This window comes from Pseudopipra pipra, chromosome 5 (assembly GCF_036250125.1).
Source record: "Pseudopipra pipra isolate bDixPip1 chromosome 5, bDixPip1.hap1, whole genome shotgun sequence".
In the NCBI taxonomy this organism is placed as follows: domain Eukaryota; kingdom Metazoa; phylum Chordata; class Aves; order Passeriformes; family Pipridae; genus Pseudopipra; species Pseudopipra pipra.
In genome coordinates, this window is record NC_087553.1 from 192648 (window position 1) to 214542 (window position 21895).

At 46.7% G+C, this 21895-nt stretch overlaps 3 protein-coding genes across 5 annotated transcripts in view; 2 read left to right on the top strand and 1 right to left on the bottom strand.

Moving 5' to 3' along the window:
* TTC38 (tetratricopeptide repeat domain 38) overlaps window positions 1-9035 on the bottom strand; it is a 43288-nt gene extending 34253 nt beyond the window's left edge. Inside the window, exon 1 of the transcript XR_010430491.1 lies at window positions 8817-9035. The gene's annotated coding sequence lies outside the window, so the exon portion shown is untranslated. The remainder of the gene's footprint in view (window positions 1-8816) is intronic.
* On the top strand, window positions 118-6201 carry PKDREJ (polycystin family receptor for egg jelly). Its single transcript, XM_064654019.1, has one exon. It carries the CDS (start codon window positions 118-120, stop codon window positions 6106-6108), a length of 5991 nt encoding a protein of 1996 aa, XP_064510089.1. The 3' UTR covers window positions 6109-6201.
* Window positions 7057-21831, top strand: CDPF1 (cysteine rich DPF motif domain containing 1). 3 transcript variants are annotated; one of them, XM_064654037.1, is made up of 5 exons: window positions 7057-7143; window positions 10250-10344; window positions 14431-14554; window positions 16740-16851; window positions 21086-21831. In XM_064654037.1, the coding sequence occupies exons 3-5, from the start codon at window positions 14442-14444 to the stop codon at window positions 21233-21235; spliced, it is 375 nt and encodes a 124-aa protein (XP_064510107.1). In that variant the 5' UTR covers window positions 7057-7143; window positions 10250-10344; window positions 14431-14441; the 3' UTR covers window positions 21236-21831. The 3 variants fall into 3 exon arrangements, with proteins under 3 accessions (XP_064510107.1, XP_064510105.1, XP_064510106.1); XM_064654035.1 differs by lacking the exon at window positions 7057-7143 and adding an exon at window positions 7211-7300; XM_064654036.1 differs by lacking the exon at window positions 7057-7143 and adding an exon at window positions 9136-9574.
* The last annotated feature ends 64 nt before the right edge of the window (window positions 21832-21895 follow it).

Below are 21895 nucleotides of genomic sequence, written 5' to 3' on the forward strand. Positions count from 1 at the left end.
ATACCGTTCTCACCGGCTGGGCCCCGGAGGACGCTCCGGTCCTCTCGAGCCCCCGGTCCGGCTGTTGGGCAGCGCCCGTGAGGCCGCGGTCCCCGCGCCCCGTCCCCTCTCACCGCGATGGCCGCGCACCTCCTGTTGCTCCTGCAGCTGCTCGCCTGCTGCCCCCGGGGCTCGGGGGCGTCCCGTCCCCGTCTCCAGCCATCCCCCCTGCGGGTCAGCTGCCCGGGCCCTCACGGCCGAGTCTCCCAGCGGCAGGACAATGAGCACAGGGTCTCGTGCCTGTGGAACAGTACCGTGACCCTGCGTTACGGGCCCGCCCCGGGAGCAAGGCCGGAGGTAGAGTGGACAGAGGGGCAGCCGCCACCCCCACCTCGCTGCTTCTGGTACCTGGACTCGGCCTGTGTGAGGAACACCTCGAGCTGGTCAGGGCAGGTGGTGCTGCAGGCAGGACACGCTCCTCCGCCCGGGGCCTCCAGCCTCCTTACGGTGCAATGCTCGTCTGCTTCCTGCGCTGCACCCGAGTGCCTTCACCACAACGTGAGCATCGAGATCTCCGTGCAGGACGTGCGGCTGTTCGTGCTTTGGCCGCAGACACGTCTGATCCGCGTGTGGCAGCCGGTGGAGCTGGGCTGGTGTGCACGCCTCAAGAGTGCCCGCTGGCAGTACCGCTTCAGCAGCGGGGGAGGCAGCCCCTCGACCCTTCTCCTTCCCAGCGGCGAGTACCAAGACACACCGCCACCTGCTATCTACCCAACAGCTGAGCTGCAACAGACCTGTGCCACCTACCACAGCTACCGCTTGACTGTGCGCTACGGAAACCACGGGATCCACGTTGCTTCGGTCACTGTCGAGCAGATGCCTCAGATAAACCTCAGCCTCTCTCTCAAGGTGGAGCCTGACTTGCTGCACGTCCTCAGCATTGGCTCCAAGCTCCTTAGTGTTTCTCAGCAGCCCCTTAGCTTGTCCTGGAGGCTTCAGCCCCTGACCATGAGCATACTTGCCTACAGACTGGTGGACACACAGGCTATAGGAGGTTGGCTCCGCTCCTACAGTTCCTTTATGACACCGAGCAACTTCTGTGCCATATCTGCACCTCAGAACAAGAGCGAGATAGTGGTGGCCAGTGTTTACTTTCATGTTGATGGAACGAGGTTTGAGGAACTGTCAGGAGAACTGCACCTACTCAATGGTACTTTGATCCTAACTGCAGGCAGAGAAACTCACACCCACATCAACCTTCACCCAGGGAAGACCAACAGCAGAACTTACATTTTCAGGTACAGCCAGGGAACATTTTACACATCTAAAGAAAACAACAGCCCTGTTTCCACAGATAGCCCTAATACACGCACTGTCTTCTACCAACACAAAGAGCTCTCCTACTTACTCACCATAGAGTTTGTGGCCTTCCAGTGGTACAAGTTCAATATGTACCTTTATATGAATCAGAAGAGGGCTTTGCTTAGGTCTCTGGCAGAAAGAGACCTTGAAGTACATGTTTTCAGTAGCCGCCCTTCTTTTCTCCAGAACTTTACTTATTTAGTGTGGTTTATCCCCACCCAACATCCGATGCTGCAGTGTGAGTGGACCTTCCATCTGCAGCTCCTTGGAACACAAAAAGACCACATTGTCCAGAACAGCACATACACATACAGCGATCATGTAAAAGACGCCACGCGTTTTGTCCGTCGCTCTGCTTTACCCTTTGACGCAGAGAATTACACAGGGTTTGTGGCAAAGGTGAACTGTACTGGCAGTGCACCTACACCGGCTCTTCTAAGAGTCAGAGTCAACAACTATACTGAAAAAACCATAGAAGCACCAGTGGTTTGCCAGGAAAAAAAGTGTAAGATAGCCTTGGTGTGGATTCAGAGAACTGATCGCAGAGCAATTATCCTGTACCGGAAAAGGGGAGAATCTTTTTACCTCTTTGTCAGATTGCTCGTAGAATGCCAGACCGCTATATCTGTGAAGCCCTTTTGGCGCATCTATCCTGTTAGGGACACAAAAACTGCACCGGACTGGTCAAAACCAATGAACAGTTCTGCCTTTTTTGGCATAGAAATGATACATTTAACTATTCCCAGTAATACTTTAGATTATGGGTTGTATCTGTTTTATTTCACTGTTGAGGTAATGCCAATGACCACCAGAGAAATCCTCAGGGGGCAAGACAGAATTTATGTTCAGATCGAGAGAGCTAATCTAATGGCAAATATTTCAGGAGGTGAGTTCCGCATGGTGGGTTTTTCTGAAAGCTGGACTCTTGATGGCTCTGCATCCTCTGATCCTGATTCACAGGAAGGATCAATCTCATTTACTTGGTACTGCACTAGAGATTTGAGAGACTATAATAACATGAAATTCAGGCCAGAAAACAAATGCCATCCATCCCAGAAGGATTTGCGCTGGTTAACACCCTCAGGTCCCATTCAAAGAATGGCACCAGAATCCCTCCCAGGAAGAAGCATATACTACTTTCGACTAGTGATTCAAAAGGGCAGAAGGATAAGCCATGCTGATCAAGTGGTAGAAGTGGCAGCCGGCCCCCCACTCCATCTGAACGTGGCATGCATTGAAAACTGTGGTAGCACTTTAATTCCAACGGAGAGATTTGCCTTGTCTGGTAAATGCTTAAACTGTAAACCAATCAACAAGCCAGTCTACTACTGGTCCCTTTTGTCTGGCAGCGGTAGAGAAATTAGCTTTGACTGGTCTTCCAAAACATCAACGGGGAGGTCTGGGGCTTACATGTCTATACATGCTCTGACTTTCACAAGGGCTACATCTCCATCCTACACACTTCACTTAAGAGTAAGTACCTGGGATGGTAGGACCTCAGTCTACAGTAGAAAATTTAGGGTAAATACTCCTCCTCGGGCCGGCAGGTGTAACTTGAACCCACGTCGGGGTATAGCCTTTCTGACAAAATTTGTGGTTAGATGCAAGGGATTTTCTGGCAGCAATTTACCTTTAACATATAAAGTGATAGTAGCTTCCAACGTACCCGAAACTACCAAAGTAACTTCTGTGGTGGAAAACACATTTGGCACAATTCTGTACTTTGGTTCTGAGCCTAAAAGTCCTCTATCTTTTCTCCCACCTGGATCACCCTCTCACAGGAACACCTTGACAATTTATGTCCAAGTCCGTGATTCCCTTGGGGCGTTCACCCAAGTGACTTTGCATACCTCCATCCGGAACCCAGCAAACCCTCAATTACTCCCTGCTGTGTTTCATGAACTGCTGGCCTCAGCAAGCAGTTTAAGCACAGCTGGTCCGAAGGCTGGGGATAATCTTAGAGCTGGTTATTTGGCTTACCTGGCAGCCTCAATCTTAAACTATGTTACAACCGTACCAACTCCCCAGCTCCCTCAGACTAAGCTTCGGGAAACCCTGATTAAAACAGCCCTGAATATTTCAGTTAAGAGCATTATGGGAGTCAATCAAGTAGTGGCTGTTCTTGCTGCAGTCACAGAGGAAGTTGATAAAGTGAACATTAGGTCACAAGGCCTCGCCATTGCAAAACTGAGAGAAGTAACAGGAATTCTGAAGACACAGAGAAATCAGATCCATTGGTCTGAGGAAGCAGAAATTCAAACCAGTGGAATAATAAGATGCTTGTCCAACATCCTGAGATCTGATCTTACGGATCTCAAGAATGTCAGTGCAGATGGAATCGAACAAGTCTTGTCCATCATGGAAGGTGTAACAGAGGTAGCTTTCCGGGGCAAAGTCCCTGGAGAAATAGAAACTTTAATGGAAACGAAAGACTGGAATATCACTCTGAAGAAAGATGAAGCCTGGAACACTGCAAATGCTTTCCCTACCAGCGACACCTGCAGGAATTGCTTTTATCCAACACTGAAAAAAGGAAATGTTTCAGGATTTGCTCAGGATACTGTGTTTTCCACTGCCATTTTTGAGTTTGATAAGACCCCCTTCCCTTGGTTAGGTTACACAGCAGAAATCAGAACAATGGTCTTGGGGTTTAAAATGGCAGAGACTAAGGCTAATGGGGATCTAGTTTGGATTGTGCCTGAAAGAGCAGACATTTTTCTTGCCAGGAAAGGTAATGGATCTACAACTTTTCCATTAATAATGGGACCCGACACAACAGAATCTTACACAACTGGAGGATTTCGTTTTGAGGTCAGCAGGAATACCACGAGCATATACTTCCAGATCACGACAAAACTAAAAGCTACTTTCAAGGTGAAAATATTTACAGGTGCCAATGTCACTCAAGCTCAGCCCACAGCCTTGTTTATTGCTTCTCACAACATGTCAACAGTTGCCAGTGGAAATGAGACAGCCAGTGCTGAGTGTGATATTAAGGGTCCCTATATTGTCTGTCTCCCAAAGTCACTGCTGACAGCCATAGCTCAGGCGAACGGCACAGACAGGCAGAACATCTCCATTGTCTTGGAGACACGCTATGTTGTAAGGTACCCGAACCGGAGACTGGTGGGCATATACGTCTTTAATGACCGGTGCCTGTTTCTGGACGGGGTTGGAAGTCCGTGGAGCAGAGACACATGCAAGGTTGGCTCCAAGACCGACTGGCAGAAGGTACACTGTGCCTGCGACACGGTGCAGAAGCTCAGGAGCGTGTCAGCCCAAACTGCAACCAACATCAAGTTCCTGGCAGCCAAAGTAGTAGTTCTTCCCAACACAGTAGATCTAGGAAGAAACCTGATAGCACACATACCTAGAAACCCACTGACCCTCATAACAGTGGCCTCTATTTTTGGTGTCTACTTTCTTTTGTGCATCTGGGCCATACTAAAAGACAGAGCTGAGAAAGAGATCAAATACATTATGGTCCTGCCAGACAACAGCCCCTCTGATGAAGGGAGCTATTTGGTCACTTTGTACACAGGCAGTCGCTGTAACGCTGGAACCAAAGCAGCTGTCGCTCTGCAGCTCATCGGCGAGGATGGCAAGAGTAAATTCCGTTGTTTATGGCACCACCCTTCTCCAGCCTTCCAGCGAGGAAGCACTGATTGCTTTCTGATAACCACTAAGAAAGCCTTGGGAGACATTCATGCCTTCAGGGTCAGGCTTAATAACGATGGCTCATCTCCAAGCTGGTTCTTAAGCAGAGCTGAAATTGAGAACACATCCACCAGGAAGGCCTGGTCCTTTATGTGCAGAAAATGGCTTTCCTGTGCCAAGGACGATCCCCCACAAGAGTGGAAATTTTCTGTCACAGACCCCAGAACACCCCTACCCAAAATTGACTATTTTCTTATTAACTTTAACAAGAGGATGATAGACTACCATCTGTGGTTCTCAATTTTTGCTCCCACTGTCACTGGTGCTTTCACCAGATTCCAAAGGTTGTCTACGTGTTTAGCAGTAATATTATTCAACTTGCTTGTTAACATTATGTTCTTTAACACTGATAAGAATGAAGAATCTCCAATATACCTGAGGTATTTGAGATCAATAGCAGTAGGAATTGAATGTGCTTTGCTTACAATCCCTGTGGAAATGCTAATAATAGCCTTATTTAAGTATTCCCAGAAGGAACCTACTCCTGTAGTGACTAAGATGTACCCAGAGGCCAAGCCTGAGTTCTGGAATAATTGCGTACTACCTGAAAAAGTTGCAAATGTCATTGAAACAGAGGAGCAGATGACTGATGCGAAATCCCCTCCAGGGGCTACATCCTCCCGGAGGAGGTCAAAGTCGTCCGGTAGTTATGCAGATGGGAGCACCTTTCTGAAGCGAAGGAAATCATTAAGCAGTACCATCAGGGAACTTCGTAAGACCCCGGCCACAGAGCCTGTTCTTTGGTGGTGGTGTGTGCCTGTCTCATGGGCGCTGGTTGTAGCTATAACTACCCTGTCCTCGTTTCTCATTGTGTTGTACGGCCTGTCCTATGGCTACCAGACTTCACGGGAGTGGCTTATTGCGTCTGGAGCCTCCTTCCTTCAGAACGTGTTACTCCATTCAATTCTGAAATCGGTGCTTTTCTCGGCTCTGAGTACAACGCGCCCAAGATATTGTGAAGACATCACCTGGGTTACCCAGGAAAAGCACTTGGAGATAAACGAAGCTGAAGGAACTAAGAGAGCTGGTGAGAAGACAGGTGCACATTAAACCCACTGAAGTCAAAGGGACCAGGCAACAGAAGCCTCTGGAAACATGCTGAAAAGGGCAAAAATTAAAATAAAGGCATTTCTTTTCATGCAAGTTTTCATCAGTCACCCTGTCATTTTATCAGTGCTATTAACAACGGCTTCAACTACAGCCAGGCTCTAAGTAGACGTTTCTTTCAGAAAACTTCCCTCGCCCCCGTTTTCTTACTAAGCAGGACTCTGCCCTTAGGCCGAGCAAGTATCCCGGGACCCGACAGTGCCGGCGTGTTCCCACGGGAAACCCGGGGCGCACAGCGCCTTCTGCCACCTCCCCCCCCCCGGACACAGTCCCGTCCCCTCCCGCACACAGTTCCCCCCCGCACACAGTCCCCTCCCCCCGCACACAGTCCCCTCCCCCCCGCTCACAGTCCCCTCCCCCCGCACACAGCCCCGTTCCCCCCCCCCGCTCACAGTCCCCCCCCCGCACACAGTTCTCCCCCCACACACAGTTTACCCCCGCACACAGTTCTCCCCCCACACACAGTTTCCCCCCTGCACACAGTCCCGTTCCCCCCCCGCACAGTTTCCCCCCCGCACACAGTCCCGTTCCCCCCCCGCACACAGTTTCCCCCCCGCACACAGTTCCCCCCCCCGCACGGTTCCCCCCCCCGCACACAGTTCTCCCCCCACACAGTTCCCCCCCGCACACAGTTCCCCCCCGCACACAGTTCCCCCCCCGCACACAGTTCCCCCCCGCACACAGTTCCCCCCCGCACACAGTTTCCCCCCCGCACACAGTTCCCCCCCGCACACAGTTCCCCCCCGCACACAGTTCCCCCCCGCACACAGTTCTCCCCCCGCACACAGTTCCCCCCCGCACACAGTTCCCCCCCGCACACAGTTCCCCCCCGCACACAGTCCCTCCCGCACACAGTTCCCCCCCGCACACAGTTCCCCCCCGCACACAGTTCCGCCCCGCACGGTTCCCCCCAGCGCCCTCTGCCGCCCGCCCGGGGCCGGAGCCGCGGCGGCCGCGCGCGAACCCGGAACGGACTTGGTGGGCGCCGCGCGCCGGGACGTGCCGGGGGAAACCGGGAACGGGAACCGGGAGGGAGCCAGGGAGGAACTGGGAACGGGGGGAGGGGAAGCGGAGCCGGGGGAACACCGGGAACGGCGGGGGGAGTGGGAGCTGCGGGAACCGGAAACGAGAACCGGTAAGGGAGCCGGGGAGAAACTGGGAACCGGGAGCCGAGGAGGGAACCGGAGAACGGGAGCCGGGGGGAAAGGAAACTGCGGAGGGAGGGGGAGCCAGGGAGGGAACCGGGAACTGGGCGGGGGGAATCAGGGGTGAGAAACTGGCGGCTGGAGGGAGAGCCGGGAACCGGGAGGGGGCGAACCACCTGCTGACCAGGGCACTGCTTAACGGGACACACACTCGGGATTCCAGGGCCGGAGGCCAAGCTGGAATATGATTTCTTTTTTTTCTTGGTGAGGGGTTTGATATAAAGTATATTGCTTGTTTAATTGGGTGTAGTGGCCACAGAGTGCTTTTTCTGAGGAGCTTTGCAAGTTGAGGTTTGAGCTACAGGATAGAGCCTCAAAGGGGCTGGTGAGAGGATTGCAGAGAAGCTCAGAGCTGTTTGAGGACACAGCTCTTGGAGATCCACAAAGAAGGAGCTTTAAGGAGTCTGGGGAACTTAGAGGAAACCCTTGTTTCCTGCCATATGTGGACAATTCCAGTATGAGGCTGCACTTGAATGAAGTGCTGTAGGGGTCACAGCTTTGGGTTTACAGGACCACAGAGCCATGGTAACAATCTCACTTTGAAAAGTGAGGGGGAGTAGGAAGTTTGCAAGATGTATAAGAGATGAGGTACCACCGCCTCCCTCTAAATCTGCTCTAAGAACCCAAATAAATACCTCCATATTTCAGTGATGCTAGAAGTGGTCTCTGCTTAGAGAGGTTAATCATGTTGGCTTCCTTTCACACTTCATCCAGATTTGCTCTCTAAGACACATGGGTTGGTAGGAGTCTCTATAAACACTGCAAAATGCCTTCAGAACAAAGCCAGTTGTGCCTTGGGTGTGATGGACCAAATAATCTCTTAAGCTGTCTTCCAAGTCTAGGCACCTATGAGCCAGAGCTGGATCTGTGTACTAGCAGTTACTAAGGATATATAACTATATCCTTGCAATTGAAATGTATGTTTTATATAAACAAAATTTAAGACCTTGATGCTTCCGGATCCCATGCCAAAAATGTTTCCCTCCTGCCTTAATTTCTCACATAAATGACAGGCAAAGTAGCTGTTATAATGAGAGCATTACGTGATACGTTCTCTTACTTTGTGACTTGCCTCAGAGTCTGTGATCTCTACAGATATGACAAGGTTACATCAAGAACCTGATGAAGGATCCCCTAAAAGTTTTATTCCACGCAGATGTAGCAATCTGGTGTTGTTTAGACCAAAGGTTTTAGTTTGATGATACTTGTATGAAAATACTCGGATTCTGCTGTTAAAATAACTTGGAATGGAGACGTGCTCCACAGGCTTGTTGAGATGCCAAGCTCTCTAGCCTGTGCATTGCCTTTGCAACGGTCTGTTTGCTAAAACTGTTTTTGCTGGCACAAAAATCAATATATATATAAAAAAAAAAGCTGTAAAGAGCCCCCAAACTCCCAATAGATAAGCACACACCTGAGATTTGGATTAAGAAAGGAATTAGTTACCTTTGTGGTTGCAATGGTTTGGCTTCTTTGTTCTTTGCTCCAGGCTAGGATAAAGCAAGAAAGGATCAGCAGATGTTTCATTATATTCCTTTTCTCAATGCCTGATGAAAGCATTTTCACCACCATTTTACTGCCCATCTAACACCTGAACCACTGCCTCCTTTAAAATCTCCTTTTCACTGCAGGCCATAGTAACTTTACACTACACCTTCTTCCCCACTGGTCATTTGTTTTGTCATAACTTTCCTAACATTAGTGAAGTTATTACTCACCAACCACACTTCGGGCCACGTGCAGAAAGGCAGCACACACTCAGATCTGTAACAAACAGTATTCTTAAGCCTTACCTAGAGCTGTAGCCTGTAGAGCTGCTTGTCTGCGTTACTCCTCTCTTTTCTTCTGGCACACCCTGTTCAGTCATTCCCTACACCTGTTGAAGAAACATGCTCCCTTTCACATCTGCAACCACCTAGAATGTTTGTCCTGCTGCCACAGGGAAGCCACGGAGGCTGTTGTTGAACAGCAAGGCTCGGGGCCTGCTCTGTGACCCGTAGCTAGAGGGGAGCCTGCAGGGATCAGCCTGTTCCTTCTGAGCTGAGACAGCACAGCAATACCAGCACAACCCCCGGCCCAAAGGGAAAAGTTGCTGCAACAAGTCAAGGTTAAATTCGATCTCTGGGAGAGGGAATAAGGATAAAATTCCAAATGGCCACGCTTGGTGCAATTACATTCCTGGGCTAATTTACACTGAAACCAAGGTAAGTCACCTCAAAGGAAAAGCAGGGAGGCAGCCAACAGGTGACCTGAACGTGCCTTCAGGACAGTAGCATGAGGGAACTGGAGGGAGAGAGTTGTTCCCCTGGGGATTAACTGGCAAGTAAGAAGGTTCTGCTGCTTCATCTGCTACCTGAGCAATTAGGCAACAGATCGTTTTTCTGAAGAAGGCAAGTGCCTTCCTGATGTATTTAAATTTCCATCACACTAAATGCTGGCATGTACCAGGCTATGAACTCAGTGGCTCCTGCCCTTCTGCTAGAGAGCACTCCTTTCTGCAGAAAATCAAGCTGTGATTATTTTAATAGGTCATTGTCATCAACAGTGGATACTGCAAGAAAATCTTGGCAGGTAAAAGAAACAAGGATTTGATTGGAGAGGATTAAAGGTGTGTCAATGTTGGTTTTATCTGGCACCCTTTCAAATTAAAGTCTGGTTCTGTTTACAGGCACTTTGTTTCTTGTGTAGTTTCTCTAGTTTATCAGTGACTCAGAAATACATGAGTCTCCTCCCCCCGAGAGGGGCTTAACCTATGCATTGTAAAGACTTGTGCTGATGAGGTTTGAAGCAAAGAAAATCAGATTACTTATCTGTGCCACTACTTTGCCACTGGCTCTGACAATTTAATGGTGATTTATTATTTCTGGCATGCCTTCCAGGCCTCTTAGCAGAGTGCTCCAAGCAGAACTGCTCTGAAGTCTTCAGGAGTCTCAAGAGAACTGCACTGAGAGCCATTTCCCCACATCCATATCAGGTATCAGTTGCAGACAGCAAGGAGAAACAGAGCACTATCTAACCCATGCCTTTCTTTCACTGCAGTCATTTCCTTGCTATGGCACTGAAATCTGTGTGCTTCACCCTTGGCCATGACATGTGGGCCAACTTCACAGGCGTCCTGCAGCATTCTGGGCTTGACTTGGCAGGTTTCTGCATGCTGGTTCAGTGATTGCTCCATAACCCAGCACCCAGTAACTGTGCTCTCCAGAAGAGCATGTGCTTAAAGCAAGGATGTGTTCAAGTACCTTGTGGCTTCCAGTCAAAGTGGAAAAAATTGGGCAGAATTCAGTTCTAAACAAGATGATGTAAAAGACCTGTTCAGCACGTGTCAGCCAGTAAGACTTTTGACACATTACTGGGACATGGGGCTGCTTCAGGAATTTCCAAGGAAGAGAGAGGAAGCCAGTGGTGGCACTGGTGATGATTTGGATCACTTGTGGTCACGAATTTGCCTGTCCTTGTTATGAAGGGATTAGCGCCCTAGACTTTCTCCTCAAGAGATCCTTTATCCTGGTTTGCTAGAGGGAAACCATTCATGCTTCGTGTGCCTGGAGGGGACACAGACCCCTCATGACAGTTGTCACATCAGGCACCTTGCTAAGATGGTGTGTAGGGCCAGACCAAGGAACTGCTGTTGTGATAAGCCAACGCCTGTCTCGACTATGGGTTTATGACATAAAGACACAGTTCTTTATGATAAAGCAAATGAGCTTTTTGGAAGTGACCCTTTGTGAAAGAGTGCATCTTGGGACTTGTCTGCTGGGTGGGTTAGACTAAAGGGGTGAAGCACATGCAGAAACTGAAAGCTTAATGCACTTGCCATTAGATATCTTTCTTCAGAAGGAGAATGGCTTCACTTTGTTGTACATCAAACTTAACTTCTGAGTGGGAGCATTCACTCTGAAATCTGTGTGTTCATTAACCTCATACCTTTAGTGACCTTAACTTTCCCAAGTGCTCATGTGCAGACGAGCTCTCAGGACAAATGATGTTCCCAGTGAAATAAAACTTGGTACAGCTGATACCAGTGACTTGTAAGCTGGGAACAAACTGGAAAGCATCATAAATTCATCTGTGCCTTGCAGGCAGGATCATATGCTTTTCAACTGGCATAGCCAAAAATCTGTTTGTACATAGATATCATTCCTTCCCAGTGCTAGTCATTGAACAGATTCTGTTCTACATGCCAATGGTCTATAAGAGAGCAGGTGTTTCTATATCTAACACACTTCAGCTCTGAACCCAGGGCTGTTATTTTGACTTGGGATCAGGACACATTCATTCCGAAGTCTATGATCCTCACTGCCATAAATACTTTTTGGTTGTTGTGATGGTGGTGGTGGTTCTTAGCATTTTGCATTATTTTAAAGAAAAGATCACCATTATATTCTACTCTATTTGATTCAAGTGACTTTCCATACTCTACTTCTGTGGGGTTCATGATTCCCCTTTTTAAAAAAGACTGATTACAAAAAATTGCATACAAGTGTTGATCTGAATCTAATTCAGATCTGAATCTAATTGGTGTTGCTACTGACTGCCTACAGAAAAGGTAGAGTTAGGTATGTCAGGGGGACTTACCTGGTAATCCCAAAATGCAGGCTTCTCAGCTGAGTTTGTATATAGTTTGAAGAATCTAAATTTAATATACAGAGAGAAATAGGTAGCATATGCATGCCTTATAACTAAATGAAAAATCTGCAAGCACTTTAAAAAATTCCCTCATGCATCCCATGAGGTGGGGAAAATACATGATATCCAAGGGTCATATCACTTGTGAAAAAATGTCATTTCCTAAGGTATTCACAAGGCAGATTCACTTACTAAACCAGTGTCCAGCCCCATTTGTGTTACCTTTGAAGAACTCCCTGCACCACTGAAATGCCAGGAATGGCAGTGGAAAGGCTGGTGGTAAAGGAATGATGGGGTAAGGGAGATGATTTCCAAAATGAAATTTCAGGGTTTAAAAGGCTAGGACTTTCTGAACTGGGTGTCTGTTGTGAAGCCTCTGTCACCTCTGAGGGTCTCCCTGCTCGTCTGGAACATTAGATGACAAGTAGTCACAACTCTGCTTCACCTTGCCCCTAATTCACCTTAGCAGCATATGTCTCCAAGGATTCAGTTTCACCCTGCTGGGTGGGCAGAAATAGCAGCTTACTGTCACTAAAGGGGGGATGTACAGGTCCCTCAGCTGAGCCCTGCCTTTCTGCTGGTGGTGCAATTTTGCCTCTTACCTTGTGCTACTGTTGGCAGCTGTTGGATTCCTCTGCAAGCCAATTTAGTTCCTTAAAGAAAGAGGAGGGAAAAAAAGACATTAAAAGAAGAAAAATTTGTTACTGCGTTAGTAACTAGTGTGATGTAGTGAGATTGAAACCATGGACCAAGGTGCTGGATGTTGTATACCAGCTGCCCACTCTCTGTGTTTTGGGATGTTTCAGTTTCACCTCTGGTTCCAGTCTGTAGACTGCATGGCCACCAGCTGGGCATTCGGGTTGGTGTGTGTTAGGTGTGCTTCTGGAGCACATCTTTGGTTTTATTTTGTCTGAAACTGTCTGGTTTGTGTGCTCAGCGATGCAAAGCCAGTGTGGTAAGGAGGGACAGTCAGGCAATTTGTTCCTAAAGAAAACCCCTGAGCTGAGCTAAAGCACACAGATGTGGCCTTAGTGGATTGAATCAGCTCTGCAGGGAAAGGGTAGTGGGAATGAGCTGCTGTCCTTTGGCAGGCTGTGTATGTGCTCAGCTGTGAGCACACACGACCTGCCTGCTGAGACACTGCCCAAATCTGAGTTCCTAGTGCTTACCTTCTTCAGCTTGAGGGCAGCTCCACTTCACTTAGAAAAGCTGATGAGTTGGCAGCAGAACACTGTATGCCATGCAAAGTGTGAGGGCTTTTAGCTAAAAGCTGTAGTTTTCTTGATGATTGCAAGGTGAGTGCATCTGTACAAGAAAGTGGTGCAGGTGAGGGATGATACCTGGTTTGCAAACAAGCAACCACACTTCATTCATGGATTGGTGCAATTTTTGGGCAGGCACATGATTAGCTGTGCTTGATAGGACTGTGTATACATAGCAAAATCAATCCTAAAAGCCTACTCGTCACCCCCCGCTTTTGGAAAAGCTCAGGGTGTGACTCTCAACTGATATTAGTGCTATTTGTGAAGGGTAAGCTCCCAAATGTAAATCAATGGCCACGATTTTAAACAAGTAATTTGTAAGCAGCAAAGCTGATGAAGCACAACTTGCTGTGTTTTCTACCTGGGGACTGATAGCCTCTGCAGGGCAGGCCTGCAGGCTGCCAGAAGGAGGGACTACAGCTTTCCTGTGTGCACAGTCTCTGCTCTGCAGAAATATGGGGGCATCCTTCATGAGGATAAAGCAGAGTCGTCCCCTTCTGCCTATTTGCATAAAAATTAGAGGACCTAAACCTTTTGAAAGGTACCTGCTCCTCTATCCTGTGTGGCTTGAGTGGGCCAACACTCTGTCTAGGTGGTTCATTTCCATGGGAAGCCAGACAAGAACAGGGAGCCAGGGGTAAGCTTCCAAAACTCTATTTGAAGGTGAACCAGAAGCAAAGAAAAAACATAGTAAATCATTGCAACACCTGCCTTTCTGGTACCTGCCTCTTGAGCGTGGTCCCAAACCCTTTCATGGCTCCCAGCCTGCAGTCTGAGGGAGGAGACAGGCATTGCAGAGCTGGATTGGGATTCTGCACAGCAGCAGACAGGGAGTCGTGTGCTGAGAAGCACTTAGGGAGTATAGATCTCATTCCACATCAAAGCCTTGTGCTTTGCCACCTAAATTCTTTCACAGATCAAGTTCCAAGTTAGTAGGAACTTGATATAAATTACGCTCCCAGGCTGCAATTTATAGACCTGTCTAGCAAATTTGAAAATTTAACTGGGATGTGGGAAACCAGCTTGATTTGGGAGAAAAGACTTACTAATCGAGGTTTGCAATAATCAGTTTTTAACTGGATTTTAATTTGCATAGCCAGATGTCTCAGGTCATTTTAATCTCCTGACAGGCATGCTGCCAGCTAAAAGATTTTTTGTGTTTGTTGTAGGTAGCCTAAAGATGGATGCTCCCAAAGAAGCTCAGCCTGCAGGAGAGTTCGAGTGCCAGCTCTGTGGGTTAACAGCTCCCTACACGTACCACGGGCCGAGGCCGCCGAACTCCCGCTCTGTCGTGTAAGTGCACTCTGGGGCCACAGACCTCATTGCTGCTGCCAGCATTAGAGTCCTTGTACTGTGCAACAGTGTGCACTGCATGAGCCCAACAACGTGCCATATTGCCCCTGAACATGAGATCTTAAAGTGATCTTCTTTTTCCAAAGGGAAGGAATGTTAAAAATTGTGTTTTAATAGCAAAGGCAAAAATCAGCTTTCCCGTCCTGCTTCAATGCCATGCAAAGATTTGTATTTCACCTATTTCCTGGCCCCACTGACCACTCTGCTATCCACCTACACCAGTACTTTCTTGCTATAATACTGTTGACTGCCAGCCTTCTGGGAATAGCCCTTTCGTCACAGCAGCCTCCCTCAGCTGGGCAATACATACACACAAAATGAATGAAATATATATGCTAAAAACACTTTTTAAGAGCCATTTGACACAACCTGGAGTTCTAGCAGCAGTGCTTTTTTTGCATGACTTAGACAATCCCTTGTCATATCGTATGGCATTAAAATGTGTGGATATATAGCACATATTTACATTTTCAGGGAATGAAGCCTTTTCCACCTCTGCTAAGTAGGGTTAGCTTAACTAGAAACTATGCAGTTATAACTTGGTCTGCATTCATTAAAGTCCCCATAAAATAAAGCACTTTGCTTTAAATGCATGAGTAGCTTGGTGGAGGCCATCTTGGTCAATGAACCTGTCAGGTAAACATGGTCAGGAGCTCACTGGGACTGCAAGTCAGGCATGTACTCAGCATTTCACCCCAATAAAACCACTCAGTGTATTACAGAATGGAAACAGTTGTTGATGACCTGCTTGGGCTGTTTTCCTTGGGCAGCTGTATTTTTATAATCTCAAATCCTACAGTGCTACTGGTTTTTCCCTCCTCTACTCAGCAGAGCAATGGCTCACCTTTGATCAGGTCCATTCCTAAAGAGTCTGAGTTGAAGCTGAATGTGAATCTTAACTTTAGGTTATCCAAGCTCAGCATTAACATCTCAGCTTTATTTGGGTTGCTCAGATGCCAAAAGCAAAAGAATAATGCTGAAGCATATAACTTCTCTACAGGCTTATAAGAAACAGCTTCACACCCATCTCTCTTGGCTGGCTTCCTGGCTTACTCACACATCCCAAAAGCAGTGCTGCAGGAAACCTGTGCTGGATGGGAGGGCTTGTGCAGTGGCCAGGGCTATGTTAGGGCTGTGAACCAAGCAAGGGGAGCTTTGCACACGTAATCCAGTCTTTGTGTCCAGGAGACTTGCTGACAAAGTGATCTGCTGTGTTAAGATGCCTGATCTTTCCCAACAGTGGAAGGCTCTGGCCATACCATTTTTTGTTTGAGTGGGCAGGAAAAGGAGAGAGGAACACGCTCGTGGGCACACACATACCTGTGTGTGTGTGCATAGGCAGGAGAAGGTAGTATGAGTTAACAGGATACCTTTTATCCATATCACTACCAGAATCCAAGTTTGACTTAAGCCCAAGAGTAAGCCGGCCTTGCTAGGTGCCCTGTGCAGAGAGACACCCAACTGACTTCTGTAATATTTTGCCTGGAGCTCCCAGGAAGAGTAAGGCCGTAGTGTTTCCCAAGCAGGTTGCCAAATCATTAATAAATGCACTCCCTTAATACCCTGGAGCAACCAGAACAGTCTGTGACATAAAGTAAGCACACTGCAGGTGATTGCAAGGCTCTCTGGCAGTAGCTCCTGCTTTCAAGAGGTGGGAACCTTAGCTTTACAGCAGTGCCAAACCTAAGAGCAGTAAAACCTTTGTATTTCATACTCACGTGCCTGCAGCCCGGGAAGAGAACCTCTCATTGAAAGCTGTGCAGCTGAAACAGTAGCCTGACAAAATACTGAAGTACTGGCCGTGCAGAGCAGTGCCTGCCATAAAAAATGGAAGAGAAACAATTACTTTAAGGTAGAGCATTCAGAAAAACTTAGTAAGGCGACACTGAGAGGCTCACCAATTGCCCTAATTTTGGAAGACAGAAAGTGCAGTACAGGACTGCAGGCAGCTGCAGCATTGAAGAGAAAAGGAGCTGCAGGGCTGCTCCACTGCCTCATGTACAACAGCAGGCTGAGCAAATCAAGTACAAAGGGCTGATAACTTTTCAGCCTCCACAATTTCCCCCTCTTAACTGTCCCCTACTGTGAAATCTACCCTCAAAAGCTTGAAATTGTTCTTTTACAGGCTTTTGGAAGAAGCCTATGTCATGAAGGATCCTTTCACCCCTGACAAGGACAAATTCCTCATCCTTGGCTCTCATTGCAGTTTGTGTGGCAGATCAGTGTGTGTCGGTACAGTAAGTAACAAGCAAAACAAGTTGCTTCAATCTTTTCTTTTTGTTTCAGTCCCAGTGACCTGTTAGAGAAGGATTAATCAGCAAAAACCCAAACAGCCTATTTTTAAGGCAAGCCATTCCCCCTTGTCCTACCAGTGCACGTGTGTTAATTGTACATAATAGTATGTTCTTGTGGATTCTGCCCGTGCTGTGCCATGCTCACTCTCTGAAGAAGAACTGAATTAGAGTAGCAGCTGGTAGGCAACCTTAAAATGTCACGTTTAGCCTTCCTTTTTAACAGCAGAGGCAACACAGACACATTTTGGACAAACCTGAGCACATTTAGCTATTTTCATTCCCAAATGAAATGTCTTGAATTTATGAAGGATTCAACAGATATTTCCAAGTGTGGCAGTTCAGTCTGTCAGAAGTACAGCATTTCAGCCTCTCAGGATCTTTGCACACAGTGTGCTTTTGTGAATGTAGGTGGGTCTTTTTCTTGTCTTGGTTTCAGTTAACCCAGGCCATGGCAATGCATAGAAGACACTTGCAGTGAGCCAAATGGAAGCCTCTTCCAATCTTTTTAACAGTCCTGCTTATTTTGCCTATTGTGGAAATATGTCAATCATTTACTGCTTGTTATCTGAGTTTTCAAGATTCCCTTGATGGTATCACTGCATGTAAAACCTTGATTGTAAATAATTGAGAATAAATTTCTTACCCAACTGGCCAGGCCAGATAGTGAATCACACATATGACTATGGTTTCAAAATGTATTTAGCAATACTGCTTAGGTAACATTGAAAGAGATCTGCAGAAATGATAATTACTGCTTGGAACACCCACACCACAAAGTAAGTAAACACATTCTATTCCTCTTTCATGTAGGGAAAATTAAAAGTCCAGAGAAGTAAAAACTTATCCAAGGCAATAGAGAGAGACAAAGTTAGGATAATGTCTCTGTGGATTGGTTTTGGTTCCTGCTTATGCTTGACCCAAGTAGATCAACTCAGCCCTGGGCTGAGTGTTTCTACAACGTTACAACATAAGAATTGAAGCTGAAGAAAATCATGCTTTCTTGGACCTCTTTGGCAAAGAAGCTGGACCAGTTGGAAAGGTTTTAGTGACAGGTTGCTTTCAATTTTATGGAAATTCAAAACAGTGCTAGGCTAACATGTGACAAAATTAAGACTTTTCTGACCTTAGATTTGGCAAAGGGATTGGATTCATATTTTAGCTTTTGCACCTAAGGAGGCCTAGATACAGATCAGACTTTAGGCTTTTCATGAGACAGCCCATGCTAGCAGAGGTGTATTTCCTTACAGTCGCTGTGCCAATAAAAGTCACGACTTAGCAACTGTTCTATATAGTGCTCATAAACTCACATCTTCAGATATCCTCTGAAGTTTCACTCAGTTAATTTACTCCAGTCATCTTGCAGCATGTATCACCCTGCTCAACCAACCAATCTTTTATCACAGTGCATTGGTAAGTGCCATTAGTTCTGGTCCGACTGGGAATAATTCTAATGACTATCTGTAATGTCTTAAAACCCGTCAAAACCCCACAAAAAGGAAGAGAATAAAAAGGCTTTTGAAAGTCCTTGGGCAGGTTGAGTGCCCTTCTTCCTATTTCCCTTTCAGAAAAGGGGAGACAAAATTATATAATCTGACCATGTTAGTAATTTAAAACAGTTATTTCTGTTTTATTGCAATGCTTACTAAAGGTAGGAAAAGAGGTGGTTTTGAGGGAAGAAAGGAGGAAGGGAGCAAGTTTCATCCCTTATTGCTCACCTCAGCAGAAGGTGACTAACCACTGACCTTGGTCATGAGTGTAGGTATTAAGTGATAAATGTAATACTACAGCTACTTTCCACTCAGCTTCCAGTCATGCAGGGTCAGTCCTGGGCACGGACAGGCAGAACCATTCCTTTACGTAGTGTGGTAAAGATACCATCCCTGTATACATTACTTTCAGACATGATTCATGTCAAAACAGAAATAAACTCCGGCAGCATGCTCTGGCACCTCAGTTTCACCTGAATTGGACTATTAAGTTTGAAATTTCAGTGGCTCCCTCCTGCCTTGGTCATGGAAAGAGGAAAACATATTAAAGAATCATCCAATTAAACACAGAACTGCACCAGGATAATGGTATAAAAGAAGGGCTTGACTCTACATAGTAAGTTTAATTCATAGGGCATTAAAAGAAGAGTTAGGACAGAGAGGAGGACTAAGGGTACATGGACCCAGCACTCAGGTGTGCAATGGTTCATAGTCACAATGTGCCTAAGTCCCATCAGCCAAAATCAGCACCAGCTAGCAATTCATTGCAGCCAAAAGAATGCAGGTTGAGCCCCTGTGTTTCCTGTGAGGAGCTGCATCTTAATTTTGGAGATCCCACCTGCAGGATGGGGGAACAGCCTCTCCCCTCTCTGCCATGGCCCAGGGGCCACCACTGGGAGCCTTGAGCTTACCCGGGGGCGGGGGGGCTGCAGCACAGACAACAATAGCAGGACCAACTCAAACCTAATCTCCCTTTTCAACTGGCAGCTTAACGTATTAAGGATACCAAAAGACAAAAACCAATAGGCTCTGGAGGTTGTGCAACTGAAATCCAGTTTCAGGGCTTTTCAGAGACGAAGGCCTCACACTAGTTCCTGCATATGAAGGGGCCTTGCATCAGTGCAGAAAAGGACAACAGATGAAAGAAGTTGTTCCTCAAGCTTCCAAGTCACGTGGAAGCAGGCTGATTGTGATTTTGATATAATTACCAGCTGAATCTGCTGCTAAAGTCCAGATAGTGACATAGGAAACAAAAGCAAGGACAGAAACACAGGAACAGCCAAGCCAAGCTCCCAGAAGAAAGCCAGCTACAAATGACCATGGCAAGGGAAAAACTTTGCTATTTAGGTAAGACCCAGGGAATCCATTTCTCCCCAAAAGATGTCTAGATCTATCTAAAATGATGTCTTTATTCATGCTTAAATCCCCAAGAATAATCCATCAGCAACACCAGCTCCAGCTTACCCATGAAATCCTATTTGGAATTTGGTGATCAGCACGTCAGGAGAACCATGGATGTCAGTCTCGCTGCAGGGCAAAGGAATAATACATTAATAAGCTTCTCTTCTAGTTGTTCAAACTCTATGCTGCACATAGATTAAAATATTCCATAGGTTTTGCTTCTCCCCATTCAGTAACTAACATCTGGTGACAGCTCCTGGGTGAAAAATAAATAGTGGGTCTGTAGCACTTGCTGACAACCAAACCAGCTGTGAACGGAGCCTGTCTGGTCCCAGTGTCATTCCAAGGACAGTGAAAACACCTTCTATGTGCACAGCAGCTTTTATACTTTGCCATCAAGAGTTCAGAGAAGAGGTTTTAACCAGTGAGTACATTCACTGAGGGTAAAGGTGGGTAATGGGTGAAATCTCATTTGAATTGTCTCAGCTGAGTGGAATTCATGTAGCTATTCTGGGTATTGGACACCTCTGTGACATTGATATAATAGTGATACTTTGTAGTGTTCTCCTAGGACAGTACAGGTGGATTAATAGAAGGAAGAGTGGTTTTTGGGGAGTTATAGAGAAGTGGCAGCTAAGGTCTGTGAGAGCCCACAGCCCCCTGCATATCTACTTGGTACTTGTGTTGGCCTCCAGGCCATTTTTGTGGAGAGTGGTGAGGAAGAGAGTGCTGAGACTGCAGGGCTCACATACCAGTGCAGGAATTTGGAAGACCCTCCCAGAAGGGAGAAATCTTCATAAGCCAAGATTTAGCTTTAGAGGAAAACTTTGCTGTTTTGGTAAAACCAAAATATAATGGAATCCATTACATCTTTATTCATGCCTAACTCTCCAAGAGTAATCTATCAGCAACAGCAGCACCAGCTTACCCAAGAAATCCTATCTGGAATTCAGTCCTCAGGCCAGGAAACACATGGATGATGCTGGAAGGACAAGGCAGCCGAAGGAGATGTGTTGCTGTTCCCTGCAGCAGGGAGCTGGTAAAGGTCACTTTAATGGAAGCAGTGGGACAGTTGATTTGGTTAGTGCTTATTTCAGACCTAGGTTTTATTTTTCACCCAGTTAGCTCTAACCAGATCTTAGAATTATTAAGAAAAATTGCTGAAATATTCCAGCCTAGAAGAATTAATTTTAGGAGAATTCTAAATATAAATTAGTTTAACGAGACTAGAACTTAAGCATTTCCATTTTGTGTATCCTGCTAATAATGGTGGGGTTTTTTTTTTTCAGGAATGTAGTCTGTTCTACTCCAAAAGGTTCTGTCTCCCCTGTGTGAAGGAAAACATAAAGGCCTTTCCTTTGGAAATACAAGAAGACATGGATAAAAGGAAGCCCCAGCAGAAATCCTCCAAAAAAACACATACAAAACATAAATCCTGAGGGACCAAGAGTGACAGTTCTTTGGCTGGGGTTTCTCCTCTCTGTTCAGAGACTATCATATTGCTCCTTTTAAAGCAGTGACCTTCATCAGCTCACTACTCCTGAACAGAGTCCCCCATTTCCTTACCCTGGGTCCCGGCATCCCCGCAGCAGCCCAGGGCCAGCGGAACGGCTCCAGGGCTGGAGGAGCCAGGAAGGAAGGCAGACAAGCCTGCTGTCACCATGGAAAGTGCTTGGAATGACAAACCAAACAGCAGAGGAACCAGGTCCAATTCTGCACATTTGCTTTGTGTTGTTCTTGACACTCCTACAGTGTTATGAAAATCTGAGACACATTTAACTGGCTTAATTCAGGATACATCCAAGAAAGTCCCTGTACACCAGTCGTTATCTGGCAGTGCTGTGCTGGTAAGATTACAGTGGGCAGGGAATTTAAAGCTTTAAGTCTAAAATAAAACTCTTACGAGAAAATGTCACTGATACCCATAGAAATACCTGAATTTTTCAAAATGATAATCTTGATACTATCGTAGCATTGAGACTCCTGAAGGTCGGTGCTCCTATAATAAAATACCAATAAAAATACTTACAAGTCCTTTGCACTTGCAGTCACTCAACCTTCAGGTCCATGTCAGGACAGCAACTGGGGAGGACCCTGAA

Coding starts and splice junctions, on each gene's coding strand:
- PKDREJ (XM_064654019.1), top strand. CDS start 118: ATGGCCGCGCACCTCCTGTTGCTCCTGCAGCTGCTCGCCTGCTGCCCC.
- CDPF1 (XM_064654037.1), top strand. CDS start 14,442: ATGGATGCTCCCAAAGAAGCTCAGCCTGCAGGAGAGTTCGAGTGCCAG. Junction 14,555..16,739: donor CCGAACTCCCGCTCTGTCGT/GTAAGTGCACTC, acceptor GTTCTTTTACAG/GCTTTTGGAAGAAGCCTATG. Junction 16,852..21,085: donor GATCAGTGTGTGTCGGTACA/GTAAGTAACAAG, acceptor TTTTTTTTTCAG/GAATGTAGTCTGTTCTACTC.